The following is a 13334-nucleotide window of genomic DNA, read 5'->3' as shown; positions in this document are numbered from 1 at the left end:
TTCCTTTTTAATACCGTAACAAGATATACCACATTTTATTTATCTCCTCATCAGCTGATGGTCATTTGGCTTGTTTCCATCTTTCGGCTGTTATGAACAATGCTGCTGTGAACATTCATGTACAAGTAGACATGTGCTTTCTTTTCATTTCTTGTGATATTTATCTGGGAGTGTAATTGCTGGGTCATATGGTAACTCTATGTTTATCCTTTTTAGGAACTGCCAGAATGTTTTCCAAAGCGACTGCACCATTTTACATTCCCACCAGCAGTGTGTGAGGGTTCCAATTGCTCCACGTCCTCGTCAACACTTGTTATTATCTGTCTTATTGATTATAGCCATCTTAGCGGGTGTGAAGTGCTATCTCCTTTTGATTTGCATTTCCCTGATGGGTTAATATTGTAATATTTATTTTGCTAACTAAGGCAGAAGTTTTAATCTTGTACTTTTATATGGATACTGTCTTAAATGACCAGATCAACTTTCTCAAAACCATAGCTCTGTACAAGACAAATGCCATTATTTATGGGATTAGAGTTATATCTGGAAAAAACTCAAGGTAAATGATTTGGAGTTAACAGTACACACTCACCTGGGATGTGGGTTTTTGAATTCACTCACAGTGTTCCAGGGCTTTTATCTGAGTTGCTCATGTACTATTGTATGACATTTACTGGGTAATCCAGACAGCACTTTGATTAAATCCACAGTGTGATGTCACCCAGTAAGCACTTGAAAATGGAGATGCATGTCTCTTCTGGTTTTATCAGTCAAGATTAGAAGTGGTTCACAGCACAGTGAACTTTTTCTCCTGTGTTCTGTCAGTCTGTGTTTCATTGTGGGCCAATAATCTGTCACCTGAAACTACTTAAAATAGGTTGGGCTTTCTTGAATGTTGTGTTGCTGTGATGACATTGGATCTTGGCTGCAGAAGAAGGGAAAGAACCTTTCTTTGACTTTTGGTTGCCTCCATACCCCTTGTTTCCAGTAACTGCACTGCCACTTTTAGCCCTTAGCTTATATTTCTAGGCTGTTCTCTGTACTAGTTGTACCTTCCATCTCTTTATCTTTTGGAACTCCTACTCTGGTGATCTTTGTGTTTCTGACAAAGAAAGAAAATTGATACAGGACTTGGAAGAAGGTATCAAGAGTTTCATCTTCTTGATTTCACCAGCCACAGATATGTAAAAAGAGCATCCACAGCTGGGTACAGTGGTGCACGCCTGTTATCCTAGTGACTTAGCAGGCTGAGGCAGGGACATTGCAAATTCAAGGACAGCTCAACAATTTAGCAAGACCAGGTCTCAGAATAAAATAAAAAGGGCTGGGGATGTAGCTCAGTAGTAGAATGCCACTGGGTTCAATCCCAAGTACCCTCAAAAGAAACAAATAAGTAAAATAAAATAAAAAGAACATCTACAAAGGCCAATTTGATGAGTAAAGAAAACTTTAGCAGAATTCAGAGGATGCATTCTTCCGACAGGGACTCAAGATCCCTCAGAAACCTCCCCGAGAAAAGAGACCTCAGCAGACTGCTCATGTTTTCCGACCCATACAGAGAGCCAGGTACAGATCCGAGTTCTCCCTGTTGGGTTGTGGCCTCCTTCCTTCAGGTAACACAACTGGGGGAGGGCCTAAGTGGGACAGAAGAAGAAAAGAGAAGAATCAAGAGTTGGTGATTCATCCATTCATACCAGGTCACCATACGCCTTCTGCATTATTTGTTCCCTAACTTTTAATGTGGATTCATGTGGCTCAGTTGGGGAATGGTTGAAAGGAATAACTAGGTTTATAGGAAGTGTTTGAATCATGTCTCTCCCAAAGTAAAGGAAAACAGCATCTTCATTTAGTTACAAAGCTGGATTTGTTAAGTTTTAGTCAGTTCTCTTTTGAGCATTTTGTTAATTAAATATTATTTTAGATGAAATGTCAGTATATCATGATGCCATAATAATGGCTGCCACAATGAAGGTTCTAAACTACTGAGTAGTCCTGCTCCACGTGCCTTCAGAATATCAAAGGACTAAATAATATTTATTGAGGTACTAATATGAATTATGTTTAGATTCTATAGTCGAGTAATAGCATCTCCCAGTTTCTATTAATACTAAAAAAAAAAAAAAAACAAAAGTAAGCATTTACTGGGCATTTACCGTGTGCTGGGCATTGTCCCAATAACCTACACAGATTCTCACTTAATTCTTTCCCTCACCCTCTGAACTAGGTACTGTTTTCATCTTCATTTTACAAACGGAGGTTTAATGAACTATGGTGCTCGCTGTATGCAGAGCTCACACCTTAGCTCCCCCAACCCATGTTCAACTTCCCCTACAGGCATGGCATATATAGTAAAAGGCTGTCCTTTCTTCTGTGTCACATACTAGAAATGGGAGGAAGTGGCATGAGAGAACAGATATGCAGGTTTGTGTGCCTGAGAGAGAGCGTACCCTAATAGGGATGCAAATGAATTTTGCTCTGATGAATTTTGCTCTCCTAGGACTCCCCCACCTCGTGGTAATTTTTACACCTGCTTTGAATGTTTCCTTGCAGAGAAGCAAACTCAAGGCTCTTTATTCCTGTAAAGAAAAAAAAAAAAAAAAAAGTCAAGCCAGTTGTAGTGGCACACATCTGTAATCCAGCAACTGGAGGCTGAGGCAGGAGGATGGCAGGTTCAAGCCCAGCCTGGACAATTTAGATTTAGTAAGGCCCTGTCTCAAAATGAAAAATGAAGGCTGGAATGTGGCTTAGTGGTAGAGCACCCTGAGTTCAATCCCTAGCACTGGGGTGGAGGAGTGGTAGGGATGGTCAAGCTGCACTTACATGGAACAAATGTGAATCAGAGGGTATTTTTTTTCTATTAAGAAATTAGAATAAAAAGAATGTTACTTATACTGATTTCCTTATTTTGCAGAGAAAATACAGAGTATATTTAGAAATTCAGGGCTTATTTTCTTATTTAGAAACATGAAGTTATTCATAGTTACTTATTCAATTAAACTGTTAGATAATTTCACTGGGCCATTTTACTATGAGATATCCTGAAAGCAGTGAATCAGGTAACACCTCTTTTCGCTTATTCACTCAAAAGCAAACCCATTTTTAGTAACTTGTGTTTCTGCTTTCATGCTTTTCAGTTAAGGTAAATGTGCATGCCTACAAAAATGCCTGGCCAAAAGGTGGCTCTGGAAACCAGCAGTCTTCTCCAGTACAAATGAGACTCCCTGGAGCTTACCACAGCCCATCCTTCCCTCCCCTGCAAAGGTCATTCTTTAATCTGCTCTGTGAAAATCTTCACCAGGTATTCATTTTGGGGACAGGCAGCCTATTCCAATGTTCTAAATGGTGAAGATGATTTCCTATGTTTGGCCAAATTTTGTGTTAAGACTTCCTCCACCCCAGCTTTTCTTTCTGGAATGAGACACAGAATGGAATAGCATAATTAACTTACACTTATTGATTACTTCCAATAGGCAAAACAGTTGTGAAAGGTATCAGAATGTAGATGTATATGCTGTGTGACATTAACCCTTATGTGGCAGAATAGCATGGACTTTGAAGTCAGATAGTTGCAGAAATAATGCTGACTGCCTGCCAGGCAGTGTTGCAAGCACGTCAGATAAGTTACTCATTGGTCCTGACCACAGCCCTCCGAGGTGTGTACTGTCATGTTCCCATTTCACAGATGAGGAAACAGAGACAAAGTTATGAAACTTGTTCAAAGTCCGGGCCAGTAAGTGTGAGAACTACTGTTTGAAGTCAGATATTCTGGCTGATCTCTTGGCTCCTGGGACTCATGGCCAAAGCTGCACCTATTAGCCAAGTGAAGGGGACGTGTATGTTATGGTGATCGCACATCTAGTTCATCTATGGATTTCTTTTCATTTTGTTTTTTTGTTGTTTTTTCCCCCTAAGTTTAGGCCCCACCCAGAACTTCTGATTCATTCAAATACTCTGTGGTATGTGGTTTGTTGTCACCAATTTGAGACTCGTGTCAACATTGCTTCAGAATAAGCAGGGTGGTTTTTAAATTAATCTTCTTGATAACTACATAATTCAGTGCAGTGTCAGTCAGCATGAATAGGATTAAGTTTGGGCTGATATTGAAGAGTCTGACTTCATAATCCCATAGCAGTTGTTTCCCCGGATACTTAAAACATACTTCCTTGCTCCATGTATTGCCGAAATATTTATCTGCATGCATACCCATGGTAGCACATTTCAGGAAGAGCTGATGCCAGTAAAAAGGAATGTGTTATGTTTTTCCTCTATATTGATAGTTTCTTTGCTGTGACCCAGTGAACATTCTGAAAGTAAAACTTTCAAGTATTTATAACAACACCTACAAACATTTTGCATTTTTAGGTCTGTACTTAGTGGTACTTACGAGGTTATAAATATTCTAGTTGATACAGGTTTCTCATCACTAAGTCTCTGGATCAAGAGGAGATTATTTGTCAACATGCTACCTTCTGAAAGTTAGAGGGGCCTCCTAAGGAAAATGTAATTACTTCTTTAATGCATTTATTTAATGAGAATTTGGGGCAGTTGATTTTACTGAGATTAGTTAAGGAACTTTTGACTTCTAGAAAGAAAATGTTATATAGTTTGAGAACTGTTATCCTCACCATATAATTTTGGCTTTTGTGAACTAGAACTGGGTTACTATATTTTAGATGCCAGTCCAAGTCAGATCCAAGGTGATAGGCAGATTAGAGATCTGAGAGGCTGTGGTGTCTCAGTAGGGTGGCACTGTTCCATTCAACAGTCACTTATCAAGCTTCTCTAATTCACTAGACACCTGGGATGCACACATGGAAAGATTATTGTCCCTGCTCTCAAGTGTACATCTGTGAGGTCACTGGGGTAGACAGGGATGCAGTGTTCAGCAAGTGTTGTAGAGGAGGAAGATCCAAGGTGCTTTGAGTAGACAGAATAATCACCTACCCTGGCCTGAGGAGGGGACAGAAAGGTGAGCATGGGGGCTGGTCTGCAAAGGCTCCCTGAGGAGGGAGTGGAGTGCTGAGGTGAGTCTTTGAGGACTGGTTAGTACTACCAAGGTGAAGAATGGGTGAGAGAACATTCTAACTGGGCTGTCATGTCAGCTCCCAGTAGTGACCTGTCTGACCCACTGACTTCCAATCCTGTCATTATTTGACCTTAAAAATTACTTCTGAATCTCAGTAATTAGCTGGTTTTATGAAGTATTACTTAAAGGAAATGAAACATTTGGGCTTTGACTTTTTGTCCCTGAAATGAACAGTGCCTGTGACCATTTCTCCTGGCCTCCTCCATCACAACTTGTCAGGGTTGGCTCAGGAATATGCTAGAACCCCAGTACTCAGATCAAAGAGAAAGGGAGAGGGGTGCTAAGGAAAATTGCCTCCTTGTGGTTGGCATCCAGAGGAGACTATAAAGCTGGTGGCAGTCCTAGTGAACAGAATCCCGAGGAGTTGCCGAACATGATGATTTCCTGGCCAGAAGTAGCAGGTGTCAGTGGTTCATGTTATCTAGCTCATGTCACTTCCTAGCTCAGTGACCTTCAGCAAATTAGCCTCTCAATTCTTGGTTCTCTGCTCTAAAATAAAGAATAAAAACAGTATACCCCACTACCCTATGAGGCTGAGGGTAGAGTGTGAGATGAAATTAACTTATTCATGGGAAGCATGTGGAACAAGGTGTTAGCTACTAGGGGACAGAGTCCCAGTTCCTTCAGAAGGGGCAGGCAAGATTTCAGGACCTCTTCTGCCACTACTGAACTCCAGGTCTGCCAAGATTAGTTTACCACACTAGGCAGTGTGTTTTTTGCATGCATCACATGTGCCACACACTGTTATAAGCACCAGGAATAGATGAGAGGAATGGTCCATGCAAAGACCTGATGTGGGAGCCTGTGGGGAGGTCCCCTTGGAAAGGGGAAGGAAAGTAGGAGATGACATCAGAGAGCTGACAAGGGGCAGATGGCACAGGGCCTCCCAGGCCATTTGAAGGAGTTCAGCTTTTACTTGGTGCTCAGCAGGAAGTGAAATTGAGAGAAGAATGACAGCAACTACTGCTAAGTGCTTGACCTGTGTTTTCCGATTTAATCAGATAGAACGAGCAGATTAGAACACTGATGTAGACCCAATGACACTATCCCCAGAAGGAAGTTGAGGTGAAAGGGGCTGGGGAGCTTATGGGGCAGTATTTGATCCCAGATCTGTGTGACTTCTTATCATCCTGTAATTTAGTGAGTATAGGGACGTGCTTGCCACCAGATTGGGTGAAACAGACTAGTTGTAGACTCCATTTGACCCCTGCTCAGGAACTGGATAGGAAATTGGTGCCTATGCATTCAAACGACTCTGAAAATCAGGAACAAAAAATCTTGGATACATCACACAGGCATTTATCACACAGGTATTTTCCTGGGGCACAAAGCAGATAAAGTGTTCAAGAGCTGAAGCTTCTCATCTCCGGCATCTCTATTTTTCAACTGAACGCTATAAATGCTCACTGTTCCAACATTTTGAAACTCCAGTGTTGCTGAATGCTTTTTTAAGGGCAGGATAGGATCAAAGGCCAAAATATGAAAGGTTCAGTTTCCTGTTACTGACCACATAGAGAAGAAAATGAGCCTTCAGAGCAGCTGCCTGTACCTATAAACCTGTGCTCAGCTCTGACACAGAGGAGCCTATGGGAACAGTCTGGCTCCTTACTCTGGGAGATATTGTTCTGAACTGAATGGACACCCCCAAAGTCAAGTTGCTTGATCAAAACCAAACCAAGGTGTAGAACATGAAAGTCAGTCAGAAGTCTAGTTGAAAATAAGTTAATTCATTTTGCAGGACCAAATAAACTGGACCTGCCCAGTAATCTTTTTAATTCATACTTAACTAATTTGAAATTTGTGATGACCATTGAAGGAGCTGAACTATAAGACAGTTTTATAAATTAACTGTCTACTTTTTGCAAAGTGCACTTCTGGGTACCAAAAAATGCAAGGATAAGTGGCTTCTGAACCCTCTTAACTGTGTAGAAGATGCAAGTAATTTAAAAGTACTTAGGGTGCACTGTACTACCCTGTTGGCTATAGACATCCATTGCTATTGTACACAATTAAGTAAGCTGTATACTTAGCAAAAATGGAGAGAGAAAATTTAAATGGTGCAGGTAATTTCTATATAGCATTTTCACACTGAGCATGAGATGAGAGAGACCAACCTGCTGTTCCCTCAGGTGGCCTCAACTTCCATGCCACACTCACAGTGTAAAATACATTGCATCGGGCTGGGGATGTGGCTCAAGCGGTAGCACGCTCGCCTGGCATGTGTGCGGCCTGGGTTCGATCCTCAGCACCACATACAAACAAAGATGTTGTGTCCGCCAATAACTAAGAAATAAATATTAAAATTCTCTCTCTCCTCTCTCTCTTCCCTCTCTCTTAAAAAAAAAATACATTGCATCAAGTGTGATTTTAAAAAAAATTTTTATGGTACTGCGGATTAAACCCAGGGGCACTGAGCCACATCCCCAGCCCTTTTTATTTTTTATTTTGAGACAGGGTCTCACTAAGTTGCTTAAGGCCTCACTAAGTTGCTGAGGATGGCTTTGAACTTATGATCTTCCTACCTCAGCCTTCTGAGTCATTGGGATTACAGGCGTGCACCACCAAACTGGCAAGAAGAAGAAATTGTCCATCTAATATGACCCAAGGTGCATATCAACTACTTCTTGTGCTGGCCAAAGAAGCAACATCCTTTCCAATCCTGGCTGTGTTTGACCTTTCTAAGAGATAGTTGGATTGGCTTTGACTTCTATGAGATTTTCATCCTGTACATTGACATCAGTTTATTCTCTACCTAAGACATAAATTCATCACACTGACAAGATAAACAGACTTGTCAGTGATAAATCTGACAGATTTAGACCATGGACAAGTTATTTGACTTCTATTTATAGCTAATGATTAACCTATTTATTTTTAGAAAAATCTATACAGCAAAGATACTTTCTTAGCTTTATTGGCATAGTTGTGATGATTAAATGAATAATAAGGGAAGATCCTGGCAAGATATTTAGCATATTAAGTGGTAGCTGCCAACCCAGTCCTAGCAGGTGCGGATGTAGGTTTTACCTGTAGCAGGTTTTTAGGCAGAGGAACGATGTGGAATAGGACTTTGGTGTGCCTGTGATGTAAGGGCTGAAGGATAGACCTGGAGCAAGGAAACGAGCTGGCAGGTAGTTTCAGTGGTTTAGACAAAGATGAAGGCCTCGGTGAAGGTAATGGGTGGAGAGGAGGAATCCAGGCTTGGGACTCTTACCAGCAGAACTGACAGTTCTTGGGGACTGCGGTTTAAGAGACAGTAGGAAGAAGTTCAGAAGTGAAGCATGGTTTTTGGTTTTCCATAGAAGTCAGTCCGTGTAAAGTACAAGGGCTGTAGAGCAGGAGTTGGGTGTTAGTGTTGCCTCTCTTTGATGCCATTCCATACAACAGCATGTTCAGATGTGGACACTGCTGGTGAGGACAGATTCATTCCACCCACTGCCAGTCACATATACGCCAGCTCTCCTCTCGCTGAATGTGGAGGGAGAGGTCCAGCATTTGTCTCTTCTCTTCTTTTAACATTGAGGATTCCTGGCCCGTGGTAGAACTGAGTGATAGTTCCTAGTCTGTAGCTTGAATTTGACTATCTCCTCTGTAAAATGGAAGCCACTTCCTTCCAGTCCCTCTTCATTCCATGTGCAGTGCTGTGTTTAGAAACCCCCAGTCTGGGAGGACAGTGGAAAGCATGGCTTAGGCTGCCAAGGAGGCCAGGTGACTGGGCAGCCAGCTCTCCCCTGGTTTCTGCGCCATAGTGTGCCCTCAGATCAGAGGGGAATATGATTCCTTTCTCCCTAGCTGAACCTTTCTGCCAGTCCTGTTGAGCTGCCACTTGGAAGATCCTGGTTGACATCTCCTGGACTCTTTTTTCTCTGGTGACAGCAAAGATCAAATTCTGGATTTTTAAATCCTGGTAGGGGCTAGAAATAGTTGGTCGCGCCTCATTGTGAAGCCATCTCATTTCCCTCGCAAGCACCTCTCTAAATTTGCCTAGAGATCTTGGGATACCTGCCTCTTCCAACAGGCAGAAGTGTAGATTTGATGTTGTTAGTGGAAGAAACCCTTCTTGGACCTCTCCCTGAGGCCCCACGAGTAGAGTTATAAGGACTCTGCTGAGCAAGCAGCAGCACAGTGGGCTCCATGGAGTCGTGCCAGCACTAGTTTGCCTCAAGTGCGCACCGAGGGCAGACAGCAGCACTCTGTGAGCTGGATCCAGCCCACAGATGTGTTGGCTTTGGCCCACACAGTTGTGTATTACATATATCAATTAGTTGCAACATACAATCATTGGGAGGTTTCACATTAAAATCAGCTTTTCTAACTGTTTTTTTCAGTATCGTCTCTGACCACGTATGCTCTGACCACATGCAAACAGTCTGCCCAAATGAGATGGTGGCCCTCCTTTCCACTCTACCTTGCCACAGCCTCCACCTGGCCAAATCCTATTCACATGTTCATTTCCTAGCCTTGAAGGCATGAGAGTTTGTAAACCTTCCCACAGAGCCCTGTGCCATTTCTCTGCAATATAATCCCAAATGAAAAGCAAAAATTCTTCTCATTACACTCTCTGACCTAGTTTTAACAAGGTGCTGAATAACTAAATCTCAAGCCTTTGCTATTGATTTAAAGAAAGTAAAGCATTCTTTTTGTCATTTATTTCAAAATCAGAGTTGAAGTTTATCCTCTCCTGATATTCCTGAGTCAGAGAAGTCTGCTTCCTTTGACCCTCTTTATGGTAGCGTTTTTTGCTGTTCTGGTTTCTTCCAGCAATACAGGCCAAACAGCAATTTGACTGTCTGGCCTTGTCCTTAGTCGTCTGCTTTTGGCTGCAGGTAGATTGAGGTTGTAGTTTATATCTGGGGAAGAAAGCATGGAGATACAGAGGGGAAACAAGACACGTGTTTCTCTTCTAGAATGGAAAACTGTCCTGAGGCCACGTGATACACAGGCAGCATACCCCAAAATATTTGCAAATTATTTTTTGTTAAGCATGTTTTTGAGTTGTAGATAGACTCTGTACTTTTTTATTTTATTTATTTTTAATGTGCTGAGGCGCGAACCCCTAGTGCGTCCCACATGCTAAGCAAGAGCTCTGCCATTGAGCTCCAGCCCTAGATCATTTTTATTGTGAAACTGTTTGCCTCCTCCTTTTTTTTAACCAGCTGCACGGCCAGCCCCCTCCCCCAGGCTCTTCAGCCCACCCATTTGGGTTAGCATGCCTCACTTAGTGAAATCTGCCCCAGCCCGAATTCTTGCCCCTTTGTGCCATTTCTTTACTCTGAAGATGAAAGGGGAAGTGCATTTCTGTTGCCTCCTGCTAGCCACTTGAGGGCAATTTGAGCATGAAAACAGGAGCCAACATGCAGCGCTTCCTGAAGGAATTGTGTTGTGGAGGCACAAAGTGGAGTGATCGCTGGGTAGAAGTGTAACCAGCGTACAGTTCCTTAAACACCTTGGGAGCTTGGGGCCAAGAGTCACGGCACTGTCATCATTGTTTCTCTTTACCATAGATACGTTTTATTAATTTGTTCAAATTCCCATGGCTCCAGTTTCACATGAGGTCGTGGACTTCTCAGTCAAAGTTTTTAGCAGCTTTGGTAAGTCTGAAATTTCAGAGTATTGAGCAAGGCCTACACTGAGCTGCAGCATGATCTAATAAGATTGGACTGTCAAAACAAGAAGCACCAGTCTGTGGTTCAAAGGTTTTTAAGAAGGAAATTCGAAGCTCAGCTGTGAGAACCTCAGAAAGATCATAAAATATGGAGGGTGGAAGCCTATTTCCTTTTCATTTCTACTGTAATAGATGGGACACTTGTTGTATTTAAACAGAGACACTGAAGTGGAATGAGGTATGATTAAATAGAAACAAAAGATTGTATCTTTCCTTTCTATTGGGAAACTCTAATTGGTTGTGTAATTAGTAAGGTGAAGCATCAGAAAAATACTTGAAACATTTTGCTAGAGCCCTGAAGGGCCCTCAGGGAGACTAGCTCCAAAATGTCAAAAGAGACCATCCATAACTCAGACCAAGTTAGACAGGAAGGAGTTGCATTCCCAGCTCACCAGCTGTGTGATTTGGGGCAAGTTATTTAACCTTTTTTGCTCTTTTTTTTTCTCCCCAAAATGAGAATTGGGACATTATAGGATTGTCATGGGGCTTCAAAGAAATAATGTGTGCAGAACGCTTGGAGCTGTGCCTGGCATCCAGTGAGTGCCCAATAAATGATCCCAGCAGCTATTAGGTAACATGGAAATGTGTAATCGCTGTGTGGGATACTCAAAACAGTTTTCAAAATGAAAACCAGTGTCACGGATAGTTTTATTTCTGTTTTCCGTAACTACATTTAATCCCCAGTTCCTTTAAGCTCCTCTCATTTTTCGCTAGTGTCCCTACGAGTATCTGGTAGTTTCTTGCTCGCCTTACCATTCTCACAAATAAAGGCTCAAGACTAAATCTCAAGGAAGGTTTAGGCTGGCGCTGGGGCTGAGTCACTATGACCTGCCTGGGCTCCTAGGTTACACCCCTTCCCCTATTCATTTATTGAAGTGTGTATTCGCATCCTACCATCCTACCTCTTGCTGGATTACAATGTAACCATTAACAAGATGTGTGTATGCAATGCCTATGTGTGTAATCACTTGTAATAAAACATTAATAAAGAATATGGTTTATTGATGAATATATAGAGACTACAAGGGAAAAACTCAGTGCTAATGGTGATCTCACTTTTAATATGTTAGATAACTACTGCAAATGAAACCTAATTGATTTTATCAGATAAATGGGGTCAAAGTTACACTGCTGCAGTTACTGCTTTCGAACCATCTCTCTGTGACTTGGGAAGATTTTGTTCTGGGGACGCTACCAAGGCATTGGCTCTGGCCCACTGGCAGAGGACTTTGATTTGTGCACCCACAGCTAAAAGCAGAAGCAGGTAATTATTCCCTTCTTCTACCAGATAACAGAAACCATCAAGGAAACCACTCTCCCCAATCCTAGATGGAAATAGACACCAACTAAGAATCCTCTTTAGCTTCATTCTTTGCTTCCTTTAAAATCCAAAATCCCTGTAGAAGTCCGATAAAAATGCACAAATTATTTGATGTTTCATTTTTCTCAAAAAATCTTCAAAGAAGGGAAATCTTCCAGTCACCTTGGACTTTGAGAAACATAGTCAATAAAAACATTTTATTTGCTCCAACATAGTTTATGATGTCACTAGAAATTCTTGATAAAGTTGTCAGCATGAGTATGCTGTTCAACTAATAAGCCAGGCTTTCTTCACGGAGTGTTGTGCAATAGATGAGCATTTCCCCTTTCTTTCCTGTAAATTGTAGCTTTCCTGTGATTAGCATTCACAGTGCTCTCCTGATTAAGGAAATGTCAGCTGAAATCATCAGGGATTTCCCCTTGACTGTTTTGGAAACAATCTGAAGAATTAAATGTGTTGCTTGGAAATTAAGAAATTTGGAATAATTCATGGGAACCTAAATGTTGAAACAGAGTCAAGAAGTTATTGTTGAGAATAAGATAATATAGGGTCACAGAGGAATCAAAACAACTTTAAAAATAATTAACTCAAACATTTAATAAACTTTAATGACTTTGCTCCATGCTTTTCAGAAGATTTATTTGTTATATTTTAAGAACTAAGCTGACAGAAGCATTAAAATAACATTTCAGTTGTTTGGAAAGCCATTTTTAAATTTAATTTTTTGAATTACAAACGTTTTTATAAATCCTTGTTGCATCCACGGTGCCACCGGAACATGGATGAGAGACTGGGGTAGTGGCAAGTATGCTGTTCAGAGCAAAGGAAAGAGATCCGTTCTAATTGCAAAGGGTATGTATGTACTGAACTTCCTTCCCAGGGGCAGGATGGGTGGAGTGAGCAGGAGACAGCTGGTTGGTGTGATAAAGAATGAGGGGTCTGTTCAGGAAGAATGATCAGAAAAGCTTTGGAGGAAGTGCATTTACATTTAAACCGAAGAATCAGCATGGATCAAGCACATGGAAGAGCTCAGCAAGTACAAAAGGGGGGGGGGGAGCACATGCAAAGGCCCTGGGGCTGGACTGGATTTGGTGTTCAAGAAGGCAGGTGGAGCTGGAACATAGGAGAGGAATTGTGGGGCAAGACCTGAAAAGCAGAGAAAAGAAACTCTGAGAAAAGTAAATTACAGGGAGAAACAATTTGCAGTTGGGTTCATTTACGGTTTCAGAATTATCCTAATTCTAAAAATGATACGTGTAGAA

At 41.6% G+C, this 13334-nt stretch overlaps 1 protein-coding gene across 4 annotated transcripts in view; it reads left to right on the top strand.

Moving 5' to 3' along the window:
* Nsmce2 (NSE2 SUMO ligase component of SMC5/6 complex) overlaps positions 1-13334 on the top strand; it is a 223133-nt gene that overhangs the window by 168646 nt on the left and 41153 nt on the right. The window contains exon 6 of one of the 4 annotated variants that reach the window (XM_026407144.2): positions 217-11842. The exons of 2 other annotated variants lie outside the window; for them this stretch is intronic. In XM_026407144.2, coding sequence (XP_026262929.1) covers positions 217-278 — 62 coding nt within the window. In that variant the 3' untranslated portion in view covers positions 279-11842. Of the gene's footprint in view, positions 1-216; positions 11843-13334 lie in introns of those variants that run through there. One more of the 4 variants, XM_026407159.2, reaches the window with a different exon arrangement.

Source organism: Urocitellus parryii, chromosome 7 (genome assembly GCF_045843805.1).
Source record: "Urocitellus parryii isolate mUroPar1 chromosome 7, mUroPar1.hap1, whole genome shotgun sequence".
Taxonomy (NCBI): domain Eukaryota; kingdom Metazoa; phylum Chordata; class Mammalia; order Rodentia; family Sciuridae; genus Urocitellus; species Urocitellus parryii.
The sequence above is the reverse complement of the archived record's forward strand: the minus strand, read 5'-3'. Positions and strand labels throughout refer to the sequence as shown.